The sequence below is a fragment of the Choristoneura fumiferana genome, chromosome 13 (assembly GCF_025370935.1).
Source record: "Choristoneura fumiferana chromosome 13, NRCan_CFum_1, whole genome shotgun sequence".
Lineage (NCBI taxonomy): Eukaryota > Metazoa > Arthropoda > Insecta > Lepidoptera > Tortricidae > Choristoneura > Choristoneura fumiferana.
This window is the reverse complement of record NC_133484.1, coordinates 17,912,945-17,938,081: the sequence shown is the minus strand read 5'-3', so window position 1 is coordinate 17,938,081 and position 25,137 is coordinate 17,912,945. Positions and strand designations below refer to the sequence as shown.

Genomic DNA, 25,137 nt, shown 5'->3' with positions numbered 1-25,137 from the left:
ATTTATACTTTTTAATTTTATGCGTAAAAAAATATGCGTAGTGATGGATGAGTATGCACATCGCTAATTCGGCTAAAAGCAATTATGCGTAACATGAATATTACAAATAATTTTATGCCATCCAATAGAGAGCCGTGCTGGCCGAGTGGTTTGACCTAGGTATGGCCTCTCAAGCAGAGGATCGTGGGTTTCAAACCCCGGCTTGCACTTCTGAGTTTTTCGAAATTCATGTGCGGAATTACATTTGAAATTTACCACGAGCTTTACGGTGAAGGAAAACATCGTGAGGAAACCTGCACAACAAACCTGCGAAGCAATTCAACGGTGTGTGTGAAGTTCCCAATCCGCACTGGGCCCGCGTGGGAACTACTGCCCAAGCCCTCTCATTCCGAGAGGAGGCCTGTGCCCTGCAGTGGGACGTATATAGGCTGGGATGATGATGATGATGAATAGAGAACCTCACAACACAACACAACAGATAAATTTGACATATACATATGCTGCGATGCTGCGATGGATGTGTTTTCATGAACCAATAGAAACACTTTATTTATTTATCCTCGCTCCGCACCGCTCTATGGAAACAGCTGAGCGGAGCGAGGCGAGGTAAATGAAGCGTTTCTATTGCTTAATGAATAACACGTTCCTCTTAACACATCCTTGCATATCTCTAGTCGAAACGCAGGCTAAATGAGTTCAAAGATTAATAGTTTTAAGTAATTTCACTTTACAGTGTGCAGTCAAATTTGATTGCTACGCCATCAAAGAACCTTTAAGTTATTCGATAAGCACTGTTATTATAATGTAGACCTATGTAGACGACAATAAACATCAAAATTGGTTTATCTGTTTAGGAGCTAACGACGCCACAGACAAAGACACGGATATATACAGGACTTACAACGATCTTTTTGCGTCGGGGATTAATCAAAATTATTATATGAAATGGCCGACGTGTTTTAAATTGTTGAGGTTTTCCTAAATATTTTCAATTACATGGCTCGGTATGTATCTGTGATTTTCTAAACTAATTTCGTCCGTGGAGTCAATTCTGCGGCATTCTAACTCGACTCTTTAATTTAGGCAATATATACGAGGAACAAAGGAAGTATTTCTTTAACTAAGTTAGGCTTACTTTTTGAAATCTTAAATGGTTCTAATTGATTCATTTACTCAAGTAGTTAATTCTAATTGTAATTAAGTTTCATGTAACCGCCGCTCGATAAATCACTGCGAGACGCTCATAAATCAGCATCTAAAATTATTCATTAATTAACAGCAATTTTAAGAAATGATAACTTGTCGAACCCTGGCCTGTCTGGCTCCCATCTGATTGGCCCTTATCGGAACACCTTCGGCGACAAAAAGCCTACAGCTTTTAATACAATGTTAGAAAAACTCAGTATTGTGTGGTATTGTCAATATTTAGGTAGGTACCTATATATTTTTAAGGTTTACATGGTCGTTGACTGACTTCTGTTTTAAAGTTCTGCCGCTTTATTTAGGATACCTACTTGTTCATTTTTTTGTCTTCATCTGACTATCTGTCAATTTGACATTAGCCTTTTTCAAAACAGGAGAAAGAGGGATATATAGGTAGGCACTTAGAACAATTTGTAACCAGTGGACTACTCGTAAAAAGACATTACATTGCGGTGCTCGATTGACCACTACAAACTCGTTGGCTTTACGGCCTTGCAATGTAATGCAACTTGCAAGATTTTTCTTACAAGTCTAAACTCGGCTTAACTGTATGCAGCCACTGTGAACTTTATAATAATGTTGCAAAGATCATTAAGGAGCGGTCATTGGCTTTGGTTTTATGAGTGTCCGGGTCTGGATGGGCTATCAGTGGAACACTAATTGTTCAATCAGACACATTACAAGATAAACAAAATGTTTGATTAATAAGTGTTGGTTGACGACCTATTAATCATCGTTAATTAGTCGATCTAAATTGACCAGAGTCCTTAAGTAGGTAATAAAAGTAGGACTAGGTATTTTATCATATAAACTTGTGCGATAGAGAATGAATCACAGATTGCTTCATTTAAATCACTAAGTAAACGTCTGCTAGTTACGAAACGAATGTTGCGAAGAAAAACTGCCTGGCTTTTGCGGGGAGGCGGGAGCGGATCGTGGCCCTGATCGTGCTCGGTTTGCGCACTCAATGCTGAGGGCAGGCGCGCGCAGGGCCGTCTTTTACCTATTAGAGGCCCTGGACAAAACTGCTGCATTCGGTAAGCCTGATTTTCAGGCGAGAGAGCTATCAGTTATCGTTTGGTAATAGAGTAGGGACTATAGGGGGCCCCATTGCATCGCGGGGCCCTGAGCACGAGCCCAGTGTGCCCAGTGGAGAACAGGGGCCTGGGCGCGCGAGTTTTACGAAACTCGGAACTACTTACATACTTAGATAAAAAAATTAGCAGTTTCCGTTCATTTGTTGGAAACAATGTTTTAGAGAAATTATTTAAGTGGTCCTTGCGGCCATCTGTTCTCCGTGCTATACTTTTGACCTGCCTACTGCCATGCCACTTCAATGAGCTAATTCGCTTGGCTATGTCAGTAACTCTCGTTCTTTTTTACATATCTCCAATCCACATTTCTGATTCGATCCCGTAGAGAAATCTCTAACACCGGGCGAGGCATTGTAGCGTTTTAAACGCCATTCCTGTGTGTTCAAAACTCTGAAGATATATAGTCCCTAAATCAAAAACCTATTATTAACACAGTTTTTAATAGTTTCGTTGCTTCGTTTAAAAGCGTGTGCAAATTTCACCGTGAAGTTCCGAATGTCAAGATAAATTGAGTACCTATAGCAATATGAGAATGATTATATTATGATCACATTGTACAAACAAATTTTAGAGACTCCTTAACTCAAAAAATCTTTTTAATTTAAGATTAGAAGCTAAGGTTAATCAAGTTAATTATGCAATTTTTATTGAAATAAACAGTTTAAAGTTTAAGTTTTTTTTATTGTATCTCTGCGACCACACACCACACCACTCCTGATTGTGGTTATTTAAATTTTTATTTGACGGACATATTATTTTTTAATTAAAGTTTTAGTTATTTTAATTTAATAGTAGTTTTAGTCCTATGGATATTTTGTATTTTCTTAATAAAAACTTTTTTTAATTACTATTTTATTTTCGTATCGTAATTCGTGACATACTAGAAACGCTTCAGAGCCTTACCCAGCCCTTTCCATAGTCCATAGCCTAAAGAATAATTTAAAGATGTCTCAACAGTAAATCTGTGGCGTTAGGCACTTGTCCCACCGCCGACGATGAGCGAGAAGCGAGCAGAGCGAGTAACTAGAAACGAGTGGGCGAGCAGTGAAAAGCGAGTGTTCGAGCACGACGGGCGATTACTCGCTCCACTTCGAGCCGGGCGGCCGCCAAGCTAACAGCGCTGAGCGAGTATCGCTGAGCTAGTTTTATAGCTCAGCGAGTTTTATAGCTCTTGTCGCTGCGACAAAAGATGTAAGAGCGAGTTCTCGCCGGCAGTGTGAACCGCCAGCGATCAACTATTAATATATATGTCTCTTATACTCACACAGGATCTTATATCTTTTGTTCGTTTCTTGAGCGAGAAAATAGTCGATAGCCAATCGTTTCCTCGCCGGCGGTGAGACAACTGCCTTATACTGACCGTCAGCGGCATCCTGCTGGTCGGGCGGTAGATACTTGTCGACGTATTTGTCGGCCGTGGTGAGCGCGCGGTCCAAGGCAGTGGCTGTGGCGCACGTCACCCTGGAGTCCAGGACGGCGGTGCCCAGCTGCTTGACAGAGTCCGCGCGGCGCAGCACGTACTGCCGCGTCTCCGAGTACATCTGGGGGCATGGGGCACGTCAAGGTGTTGGGTATATGGTATATGCTAGTCTAATAACAGCGCTCATAGCCTCGTGGCAAATTGTCAGGACTTGAGACCGCTCAAATAAATAAATATCGCGGGACACCTAACACAGCCTAACACAAATTGACCTAGTCCCAAGGTAAGCAAAGCTTGTATTATGGGTAAGCAATAGGGAAATCTGTACAATCTGACATCTGACACAATGTCGTGGCTTGGGACCCTGAATGTGGATTTATAACTAGTTTGTGGTTTCTTTCTTTAGTGTAATTGTTTAATGTTTTACGCCATACGATTAAATAATAGGGAAAAATCTATACATCTATCTTCTTATCTTATACATATAATAAAGCTGAAGAGGGCCGAAAGTCTGTACAAGGAAGATATCCGAAAAAAAGTTGGCTGAGGATACTTAATTAGAATCGATAACAGAACACGCTTCAACAGTTTTTAGAATTTTTGACTGTTTATCTGTTTGTCGTTTATTTGATCACGCATCACGTGAGAACGGCTGAACGGATTTTGTAGCAAACCTTACTAAACTGTCGAGAAAATCCCCGACCAAGTTATAGGCTATAAAAATGTAACCCCTAAAAGGGGGGGGGGGGTAGCCACTATATACACTCGATTGAATTTAGTTTGCACCTGAATCTCATGAAATTACTTTGGAAAGAGGTGCAAACTTTTTTTCAACGACTTCGAGTACCCTGCTAAACTAATAGATAGCGCTGAAATTAATACGTTTTTAGATACGTTGTGACATCAATTTTTTTAGGGTACCTCCCATAGACGTAAAGTGGGGGTGATTTTTTTTCTCGACTAACCCTATACCTACTGTGGGGTATCGTTGGATAGGTCTAAAAACGATTGGAGGAGGATTAAAACCATTGGGGGGTTGCTAAGACAATTTTTCTATTCAGTGCTCTGTTTGCGAAATATTCAACTTTAAAGTGCAAATTTTCATTGAAATCGAGCGTCCCTCTAAAATCTAAACTGTTGGGAGGAAAAATTTGAAAAAATTCAGAAGGAAATATATATAAATTAGCACTAGGTACCTACTAGCTCGAAGTCGGTGCCTCAGCACGAGCCAGCAGGAATGGAACAATAGTCGTCTACCTCACCTACATAGGTAGGTACTATGGGTTTCAATCCATTCTACTGGGTCGTGCTGAGACACCGATTTCGAGTTAGTAGGTACCTAGGCTTGAAAAATATTTTCAAGGGTTTTGTAGTCGGTTCCATTTCTTGTTATTTTTTTATTTCTTTGGAGTCGGTTTTACTTTTTTGTTACAAATTTTCTTTATTTCTCACTTTTTAGTGATTTGTAGCCAAAGTACATCTCACAACGATTCCATGAAGCCCAAACACGGCTTAGTTACGCTGTTTTATAACAGAGTTCAGTTGCCTACCTTCCGGCTTCAGCATCAGATCAGTTCGAAAGAATCATTAACTTAAAGCTCCTTCTTAGTCGCTAATCTAGGTATATTATATCAATAATGATCGTTTATAGACGAGCGAGCATTACTTAGCTTTGACGAGTTCCATTGGTCATCTATGGTCTTCTTCATCAGGTCCAGTTTACCAAATTATACTTTCTGAATGTAAATGCTTATTTTAATGCTAAAAATGCCAAAATCGCCATAGGTGTGCCTATAAAATTTGAGGTTCGAACTCGATTTAACTAGGATTCCTTCATCAGATCTTGACTTGGTGACAATGGGACCACCTCAGAAGAGTACCCTTTCGAATAAAAAAATAATTTTGAAAATCGGTCCACAATTGACTGAGTAATCTACGAACATACATAAAAAAAATACAAACATTGGAACATAGAACCTCCTCCTTTTTTGAAGTCCGTTAAAAAAGACATTGCGTTGGAAGCGGTTTTTTTTTGCTCACTGTTCGGTATTTATTCGAAAAAGACCTGGCAACACCGACTGTAAACCGTGTTTAACCAGAATAAAATAAATATTAAATTAAAATATACATAAATACAACAGAATAAACTTTCGATAGATTCCGTACCACATCACTTACAGTTTGCGGCGGCAAATGGATGGACGGAACCCTCTTTTCGACGACGTCCAGGGAAGCGCAGAGGAACCGGTCGAGCTGTTGCAGGGGAGACTCGAAGAGCATCACCGCTGGCAGAGCCAGCTGCACCCCTGTGGCCAGGGACTTCTCGCCCAGTGAGAGGTACCAGCGGAAGAGGGGGTTGGATTCCTGGAAAAAAATAATTCTTTATTTGTGTTCAAGAGTGAGCTTGGATGAATGTTGCTGAAGTATTTCCTAGCGTGATTATGTGAGAGATACTATAAGTAAGGCTGTGGTCTTCCTTTCTGTGACATTTTTTTTACAAATTGCATTTTATTCTGCGATTGCGAGCAAAGGTAATCGCTCAGGCCCTTGCGCTAACAATCCAAGTAGACCTATTTTAAGCTTTTGAATTTCTTGCAAACATCAGATATGGTTAAGATCGCGGGATCGCGGTGGATGCGAAAAGCACAAGACCGGTCTGAGTGGAGAGCCTTGGGGGAGGCCTTTGTCCAGCAGTGGACGTCTTTCGGCTGACATGATGATGATGATGATGATCAGATATCCTAGTACCCACGTTGGATTCAAGGACTTAGTTGAAAGAATCAGGGTCTTTCAAAGATCTTGATACAGCACAGAGCCTCATAATCTTAACGGCTAATATCTGTATGGAATACGTAGATCAGCCACCTGCGGTATTAGCCATATGTATGGAACTTGGACTGCTTTTAAGATCTTAAAACTACCTACCGTCAAGGGCATAAAATAATGTAGTTACGTTACAAAGACGTCAAAAATATCTAAGTATACACCTTTATGTCACTAAGCATAAGGTCGATGTATACACATATTTTGACGCTACCGCTGTATAGATATTTATGCCCTCGACTGTAGGTACAGATGATTTTTCCATGAATGAATGAAGTTCTTCACAATAACCTCAATCAAACATCCGTCTAACTAGCATAGCATCAAACTAGCGGCAAATCAACAAATGACCCCAATTGTCAATGAGGATCTACTATATTTCTTTAATAATACACCCCTTATCGTAAAGGTGATTACAGTCTATTATTACATAAGCCTGTGATCTGCTGGTAAACATGCATATCTGTGACCTGTGAACTATGAACGCGACACGAGGGATGTAAAGACATGTAGCACTACCAAAACACGATTATCAAATGCTCAAAGTTATCGCCGCAATAGATTGTTTTCTACTTCTCTAATTACTTTAAAAAAATATGTTTACAGCCTTTGCACACCTTTGCCTTTGTTTAATCGCGCCGTTGACGCTGGTTTTACGGCCAGTGCAGACTGACTGCATTCCAACTGCAACGTAACCGCAACTGCCGACTGCCCATACATTTTTCGTTGCAGTTCGATTGTAGTCGGCACAACTGCACTCTGACTGCAATGAGGGCTATCGTTTTTTGTCTCACTAGATGGCGCACTGTTGCGTGAGGTTTTTAAGTATGGCTTTCAAAGTCTGTTATTACGGGCGTGAATACAAAGTTTAGATTAAAATCATATTTAATACACCTTTAAACCGTAGCATAAAAATATCCAGCAACCAGTGTTGCTTAGTCCCGTTTTGTTCGGAAAAAAAGGGAGGACAAAAATTTTCCGAAAGACAAAACTGTCTCAAAACACAGACATTCATTGCCCCGGAACGCATATTTGCCATAATTAATTTCAAATATTGCAAAATATTCACAAAATTATTCTAATTATAAATAAACCCGCGTAGCTCACCCAAAAACTATGAGATTTGACATTTCGGAGACCTCACGCTACACTAGCGCCTCTAGCGGCGAATTCATTCGCGATAGCCCTCATTGAAATGTATGGGCAGTCGACAGTTGGTAGTTACGTTGCAGCTAGAATGCAATTCGTCTGTACTGGCCCTTAGAACGTGTTGACAGCACATTTATCTTTCCATAGAGCAGCCAAACAACTTGCTGTATCGATAGGTAAAAACCGGCTAAGAGCGTGTAGGACACGCCCGAAATAGGGTTCCGTAGCCATTACGAAAAAATTAAGTAATATTTTTCCAAGGATTTCGTATTTTGTACGGAATATTCCAAGTTTAGGTATATTTTATACCATAGGCTGCTATTTACTCTTAAACTACTTACTAATAATTCTCAAGAAAACTTAAACGTTATAGTTTTCCTTGTAAGTTTGATATACTTACTACCATCCTGAATTTTTTAATTTTTTTGCACCCACCGGTTTAGATTTTAGAGGGGGGGGGGGCGCTTATCGATCGTCGTTTTAGCAACCCCCTAATGATTTTAAAGGACCTATCGAACGATACCCCACACTATAAGGTTGGATGAGAAAAAAAAATCACCCCCACTTTACGTCTATTATTGTACTATTTTGTCGGCATAGTTTACAAATATATTCCTGTAAAATTACAGCTTTCCAGCATTGATAGTCCCTGAGCAAACCCGCGGACAGACAGACAGACAGACAGACATGGCGAAACTATAAGGGTTCCGCCATTTTTTGCCATTTTGGCTACGGAACCCTAAAAACGCGCGTCGACGGCGCGTTTGAAAAACGCGGCTAGAAAAAGCCTAAGCAATATTATGGCTAATGGATGCACAAATAGCTCAGTCTTCTAAACCCTAATCACCCCCTATTTGTATGTTATCGTCCTCCAAAAACAAAAATAAAACCGCTTAAGACAGTCTACTAGTTTACTGTTATTGTACCTACCCTACAATTTACAAATATTCTCGGGGCTTGGAGAGGACAAAAATAAGCAAAAGCAACGAGTATTTTTATTACTTATAGGAAGTGAATGCAATACTTACTCGAAAATACAAACTGAGACATGGATGCACAGAAAAACCAGAAAAAGAGACCAGCTGGGAATCGAACCCAGGTCGCAGCACGGAATTGCTGAGGACCTGGGTTCGATTCCCAGCGCTGGTCTCTTTTTCTGGTTTTCTGTGCATCCATGTCTCAGTTTGTATTTTCGATATGGTTTCACGGGATACCGTAAAAGTAACAAATTGGAGTTGAAATAAAAAATACAAAAAGACTCCAAATAGCCAATCGCAATACTTACTGCCGAATATAAGGAATACAAATTGTTTAGTCAAGAACGAACTTCACTTATCTTAAATAACTTGTAAAAGAAATATTTTCCAAAACCGGTGACTAGTTTACAATGAGGCCCTGTTTAGATTATTCCATTAACCTGTCCTCTCCCAGAGGCACAAATTTGTGCCCAAAATCCTTCGATCCTGTTATCCTGGGAGATGACAGATTAAATCGTTCCAATAGCTGACGCAGTGCTCGAGCGATTCGCGTAAACGTACAATTCCAAGACGGGCTGCAGTGCCCTTAGTGTAAGTTTTCGGTTATAAAATACGTCTCGATCGCGTTCGCGTTAAAATCTCAATTTGTATGGAAACACAAACATCGCAAACGTTCCGCTAGAGGCGCTGTTCGTATTTCCATATATATTGAGATTTTAACGCGAACGCGATCGAGACGTATTTTGTAACCGAAAACTTACACTAAGGGCACAGATCGCAGTGCAGTCTGTCGCTTCTGATTCAAGCGCGGTGACATTTCGCGGCTGCACAACCTGGAGGGCTACTACGAAACTCGAAGTTCGTGTCGTGCGGTCCCTCTGACACTTATACTATTTAATACGAGAGCGAGGGACGGTACGATACCAACTTCGAGTTTCGAGTTTCGTAGTAGCCCTGGAGCTGTCTCAGTCACTGTCGTACCTTCGCGCGAGACAGCAGGGCTACTACGAAACTCGAAACTGGAAGTTCGAGTCGTGCGGTCCCTCTAGCTCTAGTATTAAATAGTATAAGTGTCAGAGGGACCGCACGACACGAACTTCGAGTTTCGTAGTAGCCCTGCAGAACACCACCAGTACCCTTAGCGTAAGTTTTCGGTTAGGTACAAAATACGACTTTATCACGTTCGCGTTAAAATCTCCATTTGTATGGAAACACGAACAGCGCCTCTAGCGGAACGTTAGAAGAAGTGTTGCCGTGTTCGCACAGATTATCGGAATGCCTATAGAGATTCATACAAACCAGTAGCGGTGTCGCTTTCAGTCTGCGGTTGCATTTAGCGGTCTGCAGCCCGTCTTGGAATTGTACCTAACTCGTTAGGATAGTGGCCCCGCAATGTGACGCTTCTGGAACTATTTTACTGGATTCATGTGAACTAGGTACATCTGTTTAGAAAAAGTTTTGATCTACAAGAAAAGCCGCGGTTGTGTTACCTTAATCTTGAAGTAGATCTTCTCGGTGACTCCGATGCCCGACTCGACGATGGGAATGGCGGCCACACGGGACACCACCTCCAGGGTTGGGAGCTCAGGCTTTGATGCTGCCGTCACTGGACAAACAAACAACTTAAATTACTTCATCATCATCCCAGCCTATATACGTCCCACTGCTGGGCACAGGCCTCCTCTCAGAACAAGAGGGCTTGGGCGATAGTTCCCACGCGGGCCCAGTGCGGATTGGGAACTTCACACGCACCATTGAATTGCTTCGCAGGTTTGTGCAGGTTTCCTCAACATGTTTTCCTTCACCGCAAAGCTCGTGGTAAATTTCAAATGTAACTCCGCACATGAATTTCGAAAAACTCAGAGGTGCGAGCCGGGGTTTGAACCCACGACCCTCTGCTTGAGAGGCGATAGGTCAAACCACTAGGCCACCACTACTTTTTAAAATCAATCAATAAATAAAAATTACTTAACTAAATAAGAACCAAAGTTTGAGCTGTATGCGGAATCCTTGTATGCTACTGGTGTCATATCATATTGATAAGAGTATTTGATACATCTGCCAAATAAATCATAGCGAAATTGATTATGAAATGGTTCCCTGGTATGTGATTCAGTACTGTACTTAGTTGGTAACAAAATACTGCTAGAATTGCTTACAAACATAACATGTGTCATTAAAGGCCTGCTAGCTGGAGCGGGTGCACGTAGCGGGCGCACGCCCTGCGGGTGCAGGCGGGTAGGTATAGTAGAGCTACTACGAAATTCGAAAATCGAAGTTCTTATCGTACCGTCCCGCTGACGCTAATATTATTTCATACGAGAGTGAGAGGGACGGTAAAATACGAACTGCGATTTTTGAATTTCGAAGTAGCCCTACAGACCCCTACTTATTACTATATAACGAAGTTGTGCAAAATTCGAACTTCGTATATTGCCGTCACGCAGACGCTAATATTATTTAATACGAGAGTGAGACAGACGGTACGTTACGAACTTCGATTTTCGAATTTCGTAGTAACCCTTCAGCTAAAAATCCGTTGCACGCGACGCGCGCTGTTAGCGCTACTCCAGGGTTTTTCAAAGTTATGGCTCCACGAACCCCCCACCCCCCAAAGAAAGTAATAAAATTGACTGTTGGAGAAACTAAAAATAAATAATACAAAAATACTCCAAAAACCAATCTTAATCATCTTGCTAGTCTTGCAGCCTGGTGGTTTTTGGAGTCACGTAAACCTTGTCGCGAACCCCCTACCGTCGAATAGCGAACCCCTAGGCACAGAGTACATATACCCTAGGGGTTCGCATACCCCACTTTGAGTAACCCTGCGCTACTCAACTCAACTGTTTTTCAATAAGCGTCCGTCCACCCGCTCCGTGGAAACCGCTTCAGATGGCGTAGGCAGCAGGGCTACTACGAAACTCTAAACTCGAAGTTCGTGTCGTGCGGTCCCTCTGACACTTATACTATTTAATACGAGAGCGAGAGGGACGGTACGATACGAACTTCGAGTTTCGTAGTAGCCCTGCAGGTCCTAATAGCTTTCATTGGCGTGGACAAACCCTGGCATAATGCGTGTTACGCCAATGCTCCACCGCTGTCATCTAACTTGTTGGCAAAGGTCAGCACTGACCGTCATGAGTCAGTGCATTGAGTTATCAAAGTTCAAGAGTTAATTGCAATCTTATGCGTCTAACTACTTAAAAGATATGGAGACATGAATGATCTCGAAATGATCATCGTTTATACCCGAAATGTTACGCAAGTGTAAAAATTCATAGTTTTTTAACTAAAAGGAGTAAGGATAATTACAATACAACAATACCTAAATACAATGACAATGCTAGTACAGTCAGCAATAAAGCTAGTATGTAAAAAAATCTACAAACTTATTTCCATCAATATCTAGAGATTTCCAAATCTCGGAACATAGTGACCAGTGTAACACCAATTTCAATACGCGATGTCTTTAATAAAAGTAGGTGTAGAATGATCGTCACTCATCAGTAATTAAAGTTAAATATTGATTCTGTGCCACCGCTAAGAAATCTCTCCGTATGAAATTTGGAAAGCATAATGGGCGGTGAAAATGTTGATAGGTAACACTTTAGCCAACTGAACAGAACTAAACACACCAACTCTGCGGTCGGGAATCAAAACAATTGAAAACTTCATCAGTATTTAAGAGTCGTTTCATACAAAAGTAGTTTCGTTCTAATTTACAAACAATCACTGAAACAAAATAAAACTTTGCGACTAAGTGTGATGGGGGCAGCTATTTTGATGCTTATAATTAGTTTTCGTTCATATTCAATGTAACAATATAAAATCCCATTAATTTTAAGTTTTGTATGAGATGGATATTCGTTATTGTTTTTTTCCCGTTACATTTTATTTTAACCAAACCTAATTATAAGCATCGTATACTGCTCCCATTATAGTTGCTAAGTTGCGTTTTGATCTGTAGTGCTGCTTGCAAATTAGAATTACTACGTTGTATGGGGACGCGAGCGTTCTGGGCACTCTGCACAACCATCAATTTTAAATTTTACTAAATGATAATATTGTGTTAGTGACTATTTAATCAACAACAATTTAACATTATTATTATGTATAACTTGCATGCCACTATCGGTTAAACATGTGAAACAAACAATTATAATTGTTATAATAACCACCTACATTGTACTTACCATGTTTAAGCAAATAAATATTCTTTATTCTTTCTTTTCTTTCTTACCTTTAGGGGGCGGGCCTTGACTCTTGCTAACAGCCTGTAAGTAAGCCTCAGCCCTTTTCGCTATGGCCCCCTTTCCCTTTAACCCCACCGTACATTTTCCATTGAAAACCTTTTTTTGCACATCACCATTCCCAGGCATTTTGGTTGTAACAGTGATCTTAGCACTATACTCAGACATTTGACTTCGAAATTTCCACCAAAAGTTTCTGCTAGTGATGGACCCGTTTCAAATTCTAATAAAAACAAATGCTAGGTTGAAATCGAGTAATAATCTTGAGTAACTTGATTCGCGGCACTTCGTTGGTTAGTACATGGGTACTAGAGTTAATCGCAATTCAATGTTCTGAGCACCTTTTTTTAACTTTAGACTTGTTCGCAGTAAAACTTCACAACAACTGATCAACGGCGTCTTTAGTTTAACAAGATATTGCAAAGGTTATCTCGTAGTTTAAAAATATTGGAATCTATTTATTGTAATTGTTAATTAGGTCATGGCCTGAAGAGGCGGTGATGTCATCCTCAGGGGCCTGTTGGAATAGACATCCATATTAGGCGTGCTAGTCTATTATAGGGGTTCTACCATTTTTGGCATACAATTTTTCCCATAATCTCGTATCGCATAGTATCGTTTGGCATAATTATCATATCGTTGAAACTTACATCGCAAATCTTGTTTGGCCAAACATCTCGTGTCCTGCAAGGTGTAAGTTGGGTGTAAGTTGTGTGGGTCGCAAAGACCAGCCCGAGACCTTCCTACACTTACACGTATAATGATAGTGGTCAATTACATTGCGCGCCCTGTAATAGGACCTTTAAGACTAAGTTTGGCTTTGCCAGCCATATTCGGGCACATAATAAACAAGCCTAAAGGTTCTCCTTTGTCGGACTCGACATGGAGGACATCAACCTAACCTAATCTACTTTACTGTTAGCAATTGATTTCGATGTGCGGTTTTTCTTGGGATAATAGTATAAAGGTTTCGTTACGTGAAATTATGCGAAATGAGTCATAAGCTAAATGACCAAGGAGCGGAATTCTCATAGCAAAAATCAAATGTCACAAGGGATTGAATATTGTGTTTTATCGACTATTCCAGTTATCGATTTTTTGCATGTTACTGACTTTTAACATTATTCAGTAACATTAACCCTCTTTGATAAGCCACTAGCATCTCTTTATTAAAATAAATTACGTCACGTCACATTTGACATTTGATGTCGATTGAGTTTTCATAAGTATTATTTTATTAGGTTCCCGTGTTAATCAAAATGGTTAATCGTAAAAGAAAAACGATTAACAAATGGATAAAGTAATATCCTTCTCATAATCTTAAATTATTCTCTTACTTCTCTTTAAATGGTGACAATGTAGAGAAAATAATGTCATTTCTTTGTTACTACAATAATGTAAGAAAATATAATAAATTAGTACAGATATATAGATGTCGATTCTGTTATTTTGAATGAAAGTTAGTCTATCGTCAGTTACACTGTTTAACATTTCCGTTTCGGTTTTGTTTAAATTGTAACAAACACACATGTCTATTTTTTTTTGGTAGCCTATAGTGTCACACTGCAGGACAAAGGCCTCTCCCAATTTAATTATCTAAAACATATCGTACTAACTGACAATTAAACATCGACAGTCGATAAAACACAATGGTCAACCCCTCTTGACATTTGATTATTGCTATGAAAATTCCGCTCCTTGTAAATGAATCTTATGCCAAATAAATTTTATGGGAATTAATTAGGTATACCCAATCCACCCACCACAAAAGGTGTAAGTTGTGTGGGGTCGCAGTTCTAATTAACCTAACCTAATCTACTTTACTGTTAGCAATTGGTTTCTATGTGGGGTTTTGGTTTGGTATGTGGGGTATGGGTTTTGGTTGTGGGGGTGGGGTGAAAAAATAGTACAATGGTTTCGTTATGTGAAATTATGCGAAAAGTCATAAGCGAAATGAGTCTTATGCCAAATACATTTTATGCGAAGTAATTAATTAGGTATTCAGCTAAAAAAGGTTATGAGACGTATTATGCAAAGTGAGTTTCGGGCAAACAATGATTATGCCAGATAATGTAACCCTATTTTATAAGGTCTTTAATATTCAAGACCTGGACTTAGCATAGGTACTTGGATCCCCATTTTAGTGTTGCCGAACACAATACCCAAATGCCCGGATGTCGTTTACCCAAATGGTTGCCTGGAATAGATCGCTTTTAAGCGATAAGATCGCCTATTGTCTACCCTAAATTTGTGTCAAGGTAAAATTTTTCTACTGACTTGTGGTGTGCAATAAAGAATTATTTGTATTGCATTTGTATTGTAATGCCTTGTGTTAAATATAACATCAATTTTTTTTCCAGGAATATTGCCAATAATATATCGCTGCTTAAACACAACAGGGCCACAAATAAAAAAAAAATGCAATAATTGCATTTCAAATAGCATTTAGGATGCAATTATTGCGATTTTTTTATTTGTGGTCCTATTGTATTTAAGCAGCAGCTGAATCTATTTATACTTTGGTATAAACATAAACATAATTAATCTGCACATACATAATTAGTGGGCACGCTTTTACGCTTAATAAATAAGCAACCACACGTGCAAGACAGCAATGTCTCAGCGACATGCGGCTTCGCACAGGTTATCCGCCCTTCTAGTTTTTCAAATAAATCAACATTATGTCAATTTATGTCACACATACACAATTGGGTAGTTTGTCTGAATAAATAGTTATTTGTGCAACAAGAGAGCAAAGTTGTTTTTTGTTGCGAGTGTTGATTTTGAATCCCGAGTAAGCGAAGGATTCTATAATTTAATCACGAGCGTGAGCGAGTGATTCTAGGTTAGAATCCTTAGAGCAGCAAGGGATTCAAACACACGAGATGCAAAAAAACTTTGGTCTCGTGTGACACATACAATTTTTCAGCTCAGCAGCGAGAACATCATATACCTACCTGTTTACAAAACAAACACATTTTTTAAATATAATCCGATTTTTAAGAGACAAATATAATTATCACATTTAAAATCATAAAGAAGTGTCGAGTAGATACAATACAAATCTCATACTTCTTGTGCTAGGTATGTCACACTTATTTTTTAATACTGCAAACAGCCTCATCTTGGAGTCATTAAAAAGGTTGAACAATAAACGTATAATTTATTATAAATGTTATTAAACCTTTAAATATGAACTTTATTAAAATTTCTATTACATAAACATAAATTTGTTAAAAATTCATTCAAATTAACAAATATTTATTCCAACTGTAGAGGCAGTATACGTATACGGAATTATTTTATAAAAAAAAAACAAGAGAAGCGGCGTACGTGCAACGAGGTTGCATACTTCATTATAAGATCGGGAAAATTTACATTTTGGAAATATTTCGTTGTCCTGTAATTTATTAGGTATCTATCGTTATATTTTTAATATCAAAAATTTAATTTAAGATTGTAATCAACACATTTGATCCTATCTCTCGCTTTTTTCGTGTTGAAGTGAAATGACAGATCAAAGTAAAGTTCATATATTTGGAATTCAGTAAGTAGATCCAAAACTGTAATCAGCATTTAAAAAAATAAATTAAAAAGTTACTTTGTCTCACGGAGTGAGCAAAATGCGATTTTGCTCACTGATTTCTCATAGCAAAACCTGCCTGTTGAGGTGAAAAAAATATTATCCGTCCATAAATGACAAAGATAAATAAATGATGATTGATTGACATGACAAAGATGAAGTTTAACTGCCTAAATCTTCGCGTCCGATATTTTTTAATGATAAACTAATTGGATTATTTTACAACCTTTTATTTAGTTTCACGTGTCCCGTTGTCTGTCTGTCTGTTCATCTGTGTAGTCAAATCTTGCAAGTTAAATTCGATCAACTTCCGTCTGTCTGCTGTAGTCAAATCTTGCTAGTTAAATCCGACCAACTAGTAGCAGTCGGACTGACTTGAAATTTGACATACTTATGTAAATTGAGTCGCTTAACTTCCAACTCGGGTAAATCCAATTCTGTAAGTTTTTAAGATTTTGTTAATAAGTAAAAGAGTGAAAAACTAGTTCTGTTACAAATTTATCGTTTCAAATATAAAATCAGATAAATCCATATGACAGGTTTTTTTCATGAACAAACATTTAATGTAGGTAAGTCCATCCAAGTCAATCAGCGAAAGAAGTTTGTTTTTTTGACAGTTTTTCAAATCTAGAATCCAGATTCCGGGTCTGTTAAATCAAAATTATAAAAATCTACACTGAGTTTTTTCAAAGATAGATAAATTGCAATCGATTATATCAAATGAAGGTAAATCCATCAACGTTTTATTTCTTGTAAAGAATGGATGGTTTTAATGTTGAATTTGCCGATCAAGATCGCTTTATTTAATGCTTTATCCATAATAAAAAAATACTGCCTTTCAAATCACAGAATTACTTTTATTATCACTTTTTTCAATTATCTCCCAAATGGTTAGAGTGGATTTATCTGAGTTTGAAGTTAAGTGACCCAATTGACTGATAATACAATAATCTGGTAGTGATATCCTGGTAGTCCTGCCAAGAAGAAACTTCAACGGTTAATGGCATTGACTTGAAATTTGGTCTGCAAATGTAGTTTGGGTGACAATGCAAGTAAAGTTGATAAAAAGTACAGTCAGCAAAAAAACTTTTATTAAAAATGTTTTTTTTTACCAAAAACCTATTAAGAGTTAAACCGGTCATGAACGTTAATTCGTTTTTAAGGAATATAAAAGTATCACGATTAATTATTGCAGTAGACACATTAACTTATATATTAAGAAAACATTTTTAATTTTCATTCAATTTTTATGGAATACCCGAGAAAACGTTGCCAGCTCAGCAGAAATAAACGCTCTTAAGACACTAGCTTATTGTCGCGAACCCACATTATGTCCTAACGCGCTTCAATTCAAAATAGGTAGGTAGTATAAAACAGCTATAGTACATTTACAAAGTACCTAAGGCTTGAATCGAACATTTTTTATTCATCTTTTTGACCAAGCCTCTAAAATCTCAAATCAAAGTCTCCAGGCAAACGATTTAATATTAGGGCCTCCTCCCGGAACCACGTTATCGTCGTCACCTTTAGACTCGCTATCGTAATCATAAGAGTCAGTTCACAGTCTGCGGACTGTGGGCGCAAATAGGATATCACGCGGTTGCTGTGCTCCTCTGATGAATTATGGTCTTGTGAGGCCTCAGCTTTTGTTGGCTTTAGCTGAAGATGTTTTACTTTTAAGAGCGTTATACCTGCTCAGCAGTTGCATTTTTGTTAGTTTTCTCGATTATTCCATAAAAATTGAATGAAAATTATAAATGTGTTCTATTAGAACCGTTCTTAATATATAAGTTAATGGTATTCCCTTGACTTGTCTATTTTTTTTGCCTAATTTTACTTTGTCTAACAGCTTTTACTATAGTGAATAGTTGAATTTGTATAATTTAATTATTCATAATTTTTATTTTGTCGAATTTTCATTTTTACTAAATGAACATTTGCATAACTCTTGTTTAGTCGAATATTATTTTATCGAAAACTCACATTGTCGATTCTTATTTTAACTAATCATCATGAAGCCGAATAACGTTTTAACTAATATCATTTTGCACAACTTGTTTTGTCGAATATTATTTTATCGAAAACTCACATTGTCGATTCTTATTTTAACTAATCATCATGTAGCCGAATAACGTTTTAACTAATATCATTTTGCATAACTTGTTTTGTCGGATATTATTTTGTCGAAAACTCACTTTGTTGATTCTTATTTTTAACAAATCATGTAGCTGACCGAATAACGTTTTAACTAACATTAGGTTGTCTAATATTGAATTATCATATTTGTTTTGCTTACTAACGTTATGCCTAATTTTTGTACCTAAATGTTTATTATAAAATAAGGTCAAAATAACGCCGTTTGAGGTGCTGAGGTGAAAAAATAATTTTCTGTGCTGTTACAAAAAAAAACCTAACATCGAAGGCTGGAGGGAGCTACGCTGCGCTTTGCTCCCGCCTTTGCCTTCTGAACCTAAACTATCCGAGTCGCTTCTGCCCTGAAACGTCTTGCTCGCTCGCTTCGCTCGCTCGCTGTCAGCGAGGTACCAAAGGTAGGTGTCATAAGGAAATCCCATCGATGACATTTATTTCAACTATATTTAAAAAATACTTAACATCGAAGGCTAAGACGGGAGCTACGTTTTTTTGTAACAGCACTGAAAATGATAAATGTCAATCTACCCCCCGCTTGAAAAGATATAGCAGACTTTGGTGTAACGATTGTTTCGGTATTTGTTACGGAAATTATTAAGAAAAATGTGTAACAAAACGGACAAATCCATACAAACAGGTTAAAGAGGGGTAGATTATGTTTGTTTTTTAATGCGGGGGACTTCGCCCCCATCTCCCCTTTTTATATCCGTGCCTCTTTTACTGGTGGCTGTTCGTTCCGTTACAAATATAATTCTAACCTTACCTAATAACCTTGTTTTTCTAGTCATAATTATATTGTTTTACCGTTAACCATTTTTGTTTTTACCATTACTTACACTAATCAAGAAATATTACTAAATTTCAAAGTCAAAGTCAAAATATCTTTAATTATTTTAGGCAATAACAAGCACTTATGAATGTCCAAAAATATCTACCACCGGTTCGGAAAAAACCTCTGATGAGAAGAATCCGGCATGAAACTCAACGAGGTAGGTAAATTATTATGTTTTTAAACAGATTTACATTATTATTAAATGATATCTATGCATCACAAGTATTTCACATCAACTTTATTTTTGGAAGTAGATATTTCGAGCTTCGGTGTATCGGTTATCAGCATTGTGTACTTTCGTTATTCTGAATTTCGATGTATTAAGCGTCGATGGGCATTTCTATCTACCGTTATACCCTGAGTTATCTCTCCGATTTCAACAAAATTTGGGAGGTAGACTCAGTTCATGATTCCGAGCTGGAAAAACAGGCTCACCAGATGTGTCCCCAAAATATTACATGGATTTCTCCGTTTTGTTACACATTTTTCTTAATAATTTTATTTGTTTATTCTCTAGCCTAATGAAAATAAAAAAATGAAAAAGTAAATTTCTATGCCTACCTCCCAATTACCCAGTGTCAACACTACCTACCTACGAGATATTTCCGAAATTCATTTATAGTACTTAATAGTAACTTAGTTCAGACCAAGTCGTATTTAAGTTAGTAAGTCGTATGTAAGTTGTATTTAAGTAGTTTAAAAATGTATTGAATGTGTTCATAATAATATAATCTGTATAATTGCAATTACTTAATCTATTATACTGCCCCTAGACCATATGAACAGAGACGCAGTGCCTATAGATAATTATGTTGACGGCCGATCGTAAAAAATCCGCCAAATCACGAAATTCCTAGGCATATCGTGAAATGGCGCCATTTCATGAATTGGCTAATGGACATCCGCCATATCGTTCAAAACTCAACGTTTAATGGTTTACCTAGTGTCGTTTAGGCAAATCATGAAATTCCTACGCATATCATGAAACGCCGCCATTTCATGATTTGGCCAGTTTAGGCAGATCATGAAATTCCTAGGCATGTCATGAAACGCCGCCATAGCGGTGGCGCCATTTGATGATATGCCTAGGAATTTCGTGATCTGGCGGATTTTACGATCGACCGCCGACAGATACATTACGACGACTACTAAATACCCATACCTACCACGAAAATTTAATTGTAATAAGCCGGTTAACTACATATCACATAAATTAAATACAACTCATCTTCATGATAACGCGACAGCTTTTGATCCCAAACCCGGACTCTTTATCTTAATGATGTAGGTACAAGTACCTTGCATCATATTAAAGATGCTTCTTTTTCGAATCATTAAGTAGTATTTGATTTATTGAGGCAGTAAATTTTGCATGTTGATTGTGCAAGTCCGGACTACATCTTGCTTGCTAATCTGCCGTAGAAGCATGCTTGCACTTTTGCGTTTGGAGCGTAAGACAGTAAATTACTGAGTGAGGTATCTTCTAGTTGGCAACAATACTAGTTGTAGATGTTTTTTGTATTTTTCAGTTGCTCGGCATCCGTCGAAATAAAAAAAGTATGCAGACCGTAGGTTGATGATTATTTCCAATAGTCATAGGAGCAGCAGGGGTATGATCGCTTGACGTAATTCTAGAGTTGTAGTCTACCCTCCTAAGTCCTCGCGTACTTTATAAATGACTAATTAACACTAAGAATAACGGCCGAATGTACTTTATAAAGTAAAAATTGTTCATTGAATAAAGAATTGTAAGAATTTTGAAATAAAATCCAAAATAACAAAGCAGGTCAACCACGTCTAGGTCTTAAACGCTAATTTGTTAAAATATGTCAGGACTTAGGAGGCTACAGTTTTTGATTGAGAAACCACTATTGACTTTTCAGGCGACCCTAGGGCCATTTGCCTCTCTTAACGATAAGAAAAAGCAACTCAGAGAGGTAATTCGGCCAGCCATTGCAATGAGAAAAAATTTCGACGGCGTTTTTACTGTGTGAGTGGGTAGTTTTAAGTTTTAGCTAGCTTATTAAATTCTAGGGGCTGTTTGAACACCCATTGACTAATTTTATTTGCGGGATAAATGTGATGCCGTCTCCGCCTATTCGAACAAAACAAACAGAGATGGCATCACATTTATCCGTCAGATAAATTTAGTCAATGGGTAGTGAAACAGGGGGTAACTCTTTTTTTAAATTAAGGGCCTGTTTCACCACTTGTCGACTAACTTTAAGGTTCAGATAAAAGTAATGCCATCTTTGTTTATTCGGACAAAATAAACAGACGGCATCACTGATATCCGTCACTTAAAGTTAGTCGACAAGTGGTGAAACAGGCCCTAAATATAAAAAAAAACCTTGTACTTATCCACATTTCCTTTGGCAATAAACAGATATTTAATTTTGGGTCTTCCAACGATTTCAAAAAGACAGTGCTTGGCAATAATTCTAAAAACAATTTGCCACCAAAAAAAATTTACCTACTTGTTTCAGTTTATTACGAACAAGTAAATTAGTTAGAGCCCGTCATCTATAGGTACACTGTCAACGTGATAGTGAGCATTAAAAATAAATAGCTTGTAAATAAACAAATGAACTCACTTATGTCCAGAGAGAGCGATGTTTCTAGAAGTAAATCCCGGTTCTGACTGAGCTGCGCGGGCGCACGCAAGCCGGGTAGGTGCGCAGTTGCTTACGAGCCGAATGGACATCACGGATTTTATGATATTGGGCATTTGAGTCCGCTGCTATGACCGAGACGCCTGCATATTAAGTACTTACATACATACTGACTGATATTTGTATGAAGTTTAACGTGCCTGCGCCAGCTACTTCCACGAAAAAAAAGGATAAAACCGGCCAAATTGGGCACTGAGCCACAGCGAGCAAAAGATTAGTTCGTGAAAATACTTTTTCTTTAAGTAGGTATTTCTCTTTTGTGAGATGGTTACTTTTTGCCTTATTTTAATTTTGTATGGTTGTATGGGAAGAGGAAGTAACAGATAGGTTTTAGTTTCTATAATATTTTAATAAAAACTTGGTTTCTGGTTGATGACCAAGAAGCCGTATTACATACGCTCGGTACCGATTGCATTCACTATCTTTTCTGTCTTAATCCTATAGTTTACCATTGCCAGAAAGACGTGACGAAAATGAATGTGATTCCGTGTGCGTTACACAATGTGCGTTCCGACTTCTAGCCGGAGGATGTGGTGTTCCGTCATTGAGAAGCGCCGAAGACGACATACAAAAAACTACTTGTACGTTTTTTTAATGTCTTTTTGGTATGACTTTGCAGCGCATTGGTTTTTTAACTAAATAATTATAAATGATGGGCAATAAATTATACATGACCAAATAGCACGCGTGTCAGTGGACCATTAGATCGTAACCGCTCGGCTCCGCTCGGCGCGGGAGTGAAAGAACCTCCGAGAAAATACAAACAACGGTTGATAACAGGATTTTAAATAATATTGTTCTATCTTTGGCTGTTAAAGTTAATGGTCTAAAAAAAATATGAAGTGTGCCTACATTCCATGCCAATCAATCAATCAATCTGAGTACCTACTCAGATATGTGAATATTTTTTATTATTTAGTATGGCTTTAAATTCTTTTATGTTCAAAGCATATTATTATTTTCTAGCAAAGTTAATCACACCAGTAATGTACAGCAAACACATGGCACACACATACAAAATACGAGTAATTAATCAATAATCATTTTATGACTGACAGGCGACCGTATGTACCTATCGTGATATCCATTAATTGACTGTGAAGTTCATCGTTAACGGCTATTTACTCCAACTTTTAGCAATTTCCTTAGGCTTTCGTTGAAACGAGTGGTACAGTCTTAACAAAATAGCTGACATGGTAGGTATAGACATGTGCACTAAGATCTATGGCAATTTTAATTGCCTATAATAAGCGCCAGCCTTTGATCACTCTGGCAGGCGATCACATAGCCAAAAAAGTGAGCAACAAACATTTACTTTGCTCACCCGCGACCTTATGAAAGCTATGTATATGCAACAATGTGTTGTTTATTAGCTCCCCACTTCACACTGAATACGCACAAGAATTTTTATTTTTACTAACTAAAACACACACATCGCACGCACATCGTGAGAAAACCTGCACAAATCTGCGAAGCAATTCAATGGTGTGTGTGAAGCTCCCATCCGCACTGGGCCCGCGTGGGAACTATGGCCCAAGCCCTCTTGTTCTGAGAGGAGGCTGTGCCAGCTGTGGGACGTATATAGGCTGGGATGATGACTACTAAAAAACTAACTAATTTGGCTCAGGGACCTAAAGGGCTCTTGGCCTCCGAAACGAGAGCATGTCATCTCTTCCCTATCGGCGCAGCCTCTTGCCAGTTGACTTGAAGACGTTCGCAGATTCCGCCTGGACGCTGTCCTTCCAGCGGTACTGGGTCGTACAACGGGCGCGATTTATTTATTTTCATCACACTTGCTCTGTCGTAACATGCAGGCTACCTTGGTTGCGACCCCCAAATAAAACCCTTGACCTTAATGTGCTTGTCATGAAACCCGTGGTCGGTAAATGAGTCGGGGTGTACTGATGGTGCTGCGCGCTCTCTGCAGGAGTACATGGACCCCACATGCACACGCCGTTGCGGCGCATGCCGAGGAGGGGGAGGTAGAGGCGACGTTGCAAGAGCACAGCCTAAGGTATCGCAATATTTGGAACATTTATTTTATCTTTTTATAATATAAAATTTTACTTGCAAATGTGATGAAAAACATTGTATGTCGCACGGGCGGTACTAGATTTACGAACATCGACTCGTTAAAGCCCTCAGTCTTCGACTTCGGCTTCTAATAGACTCTCGTTCGTAATTCCTTATTTACCGCCCTTAAGACACAATGTACTATTGTACTCATTGATATTAAGTACAACAGTGTTTACATCGCACTTTATGATGGCCCTTTGTTTGAACGCAGGTTGAAGAAGTGCCGGGCCGGCGCAGCACTGCGGTCCGTGTGTATACTGTATCGTGGATCTACGCTTCCCTTTCCCTTCGCCCAAGTCCGTAGCCCCCTCCCGACACTATTTTTTTCTGAGGTCATTTCTAAAATCAACTTTTTTTGGTTAGTTATGGAATTTGAACCGATCCCATGAAGATATCGGATCCCTATGTCCGTCCGCAGCCTAGCTTAGCTTAGAGGCTGTATTAGTAAAAGATTTAATTTTTCATGAGTATATACTTATATTAACCTAACCACGCAGAAAGTTAGTAAACTCATCTGAACCATATTGTAGGGTAAGTTTGCTAAGACCATTTTTTTCGATTTCGACAACTTTAGGCTATAATAACAAATTGTTAGATTCAAGAGTCTCCCCTCTCCCATCCATAAACTAAACCGTTGGCCTGGAAAATCTGAAAAATCAATATAATGGGCGATCAAAATTTAACATTTAATGTTTGCCGCATTTTACTACGGAACTTCTCACTCTCGTACTTAATAATATTAGCATTAGCGGGACGTACGATACGAACTTCGATTTTCGAATGTCGTAGTAGCCTCTGTTCCAACCGTGTAACACGGCACGAAGCCCTATTGAAGGTCGGTACATGGTCACCAGTCTCACATTGACTTAGGGACATCAGGAGTTTCAGCGGAGCTAAATAAAACACG

The 25,137-nt window shown here is 38.5% G+C and overlaps 1 protein-coding gene across 5 annotated transcripts in view; it reads right to left on the bottom strand.

The window, feature by feature from the left end:
- Window positions 1-22,187, bottom strand: part of Lsd-1 (lipid storage droplet-1) — a 31,873-nt gene extending 9,686 nt beyond the window's left edge. For 2 of the 5 annotated variants that reach the window (XM_074096573.1, XM_074096575.1), the window contains exons 1-4: window positions 12,907-13,303; window positions 10,157-10,272; window positions 5,884-6,081; window positions 3,658-3,838 (exon numbers count right to left, since the gene is read on the bottom strand). In XM_074096573.1, coding sequence (XP_073952674.1) covers window positions 3,658-3,838; window positions 5,884-6,081; window positions 10,157-10,272; window positions 12,907-13,084 — 673 coding nt within the window. In that variant the 5' untranslated portion in view covers window positions 13,085-13,303. Of the gene's footprint in view, window positions 1-3,657; window positions 3,839-5,883; window positions 6,082-10,156; window positions 10,273-12,906; window positions 13,304-21,959; window positions 21,979-22,076 lie in introns of those variants that run through there. The other 3 variants (XM_074096576.1, XM_074096577.1, XM_074096574.1) reach the window with 3 other exon arrangements.
- Window positions 22,188-25,137: the final 2,950 nt, after the last annotated feature.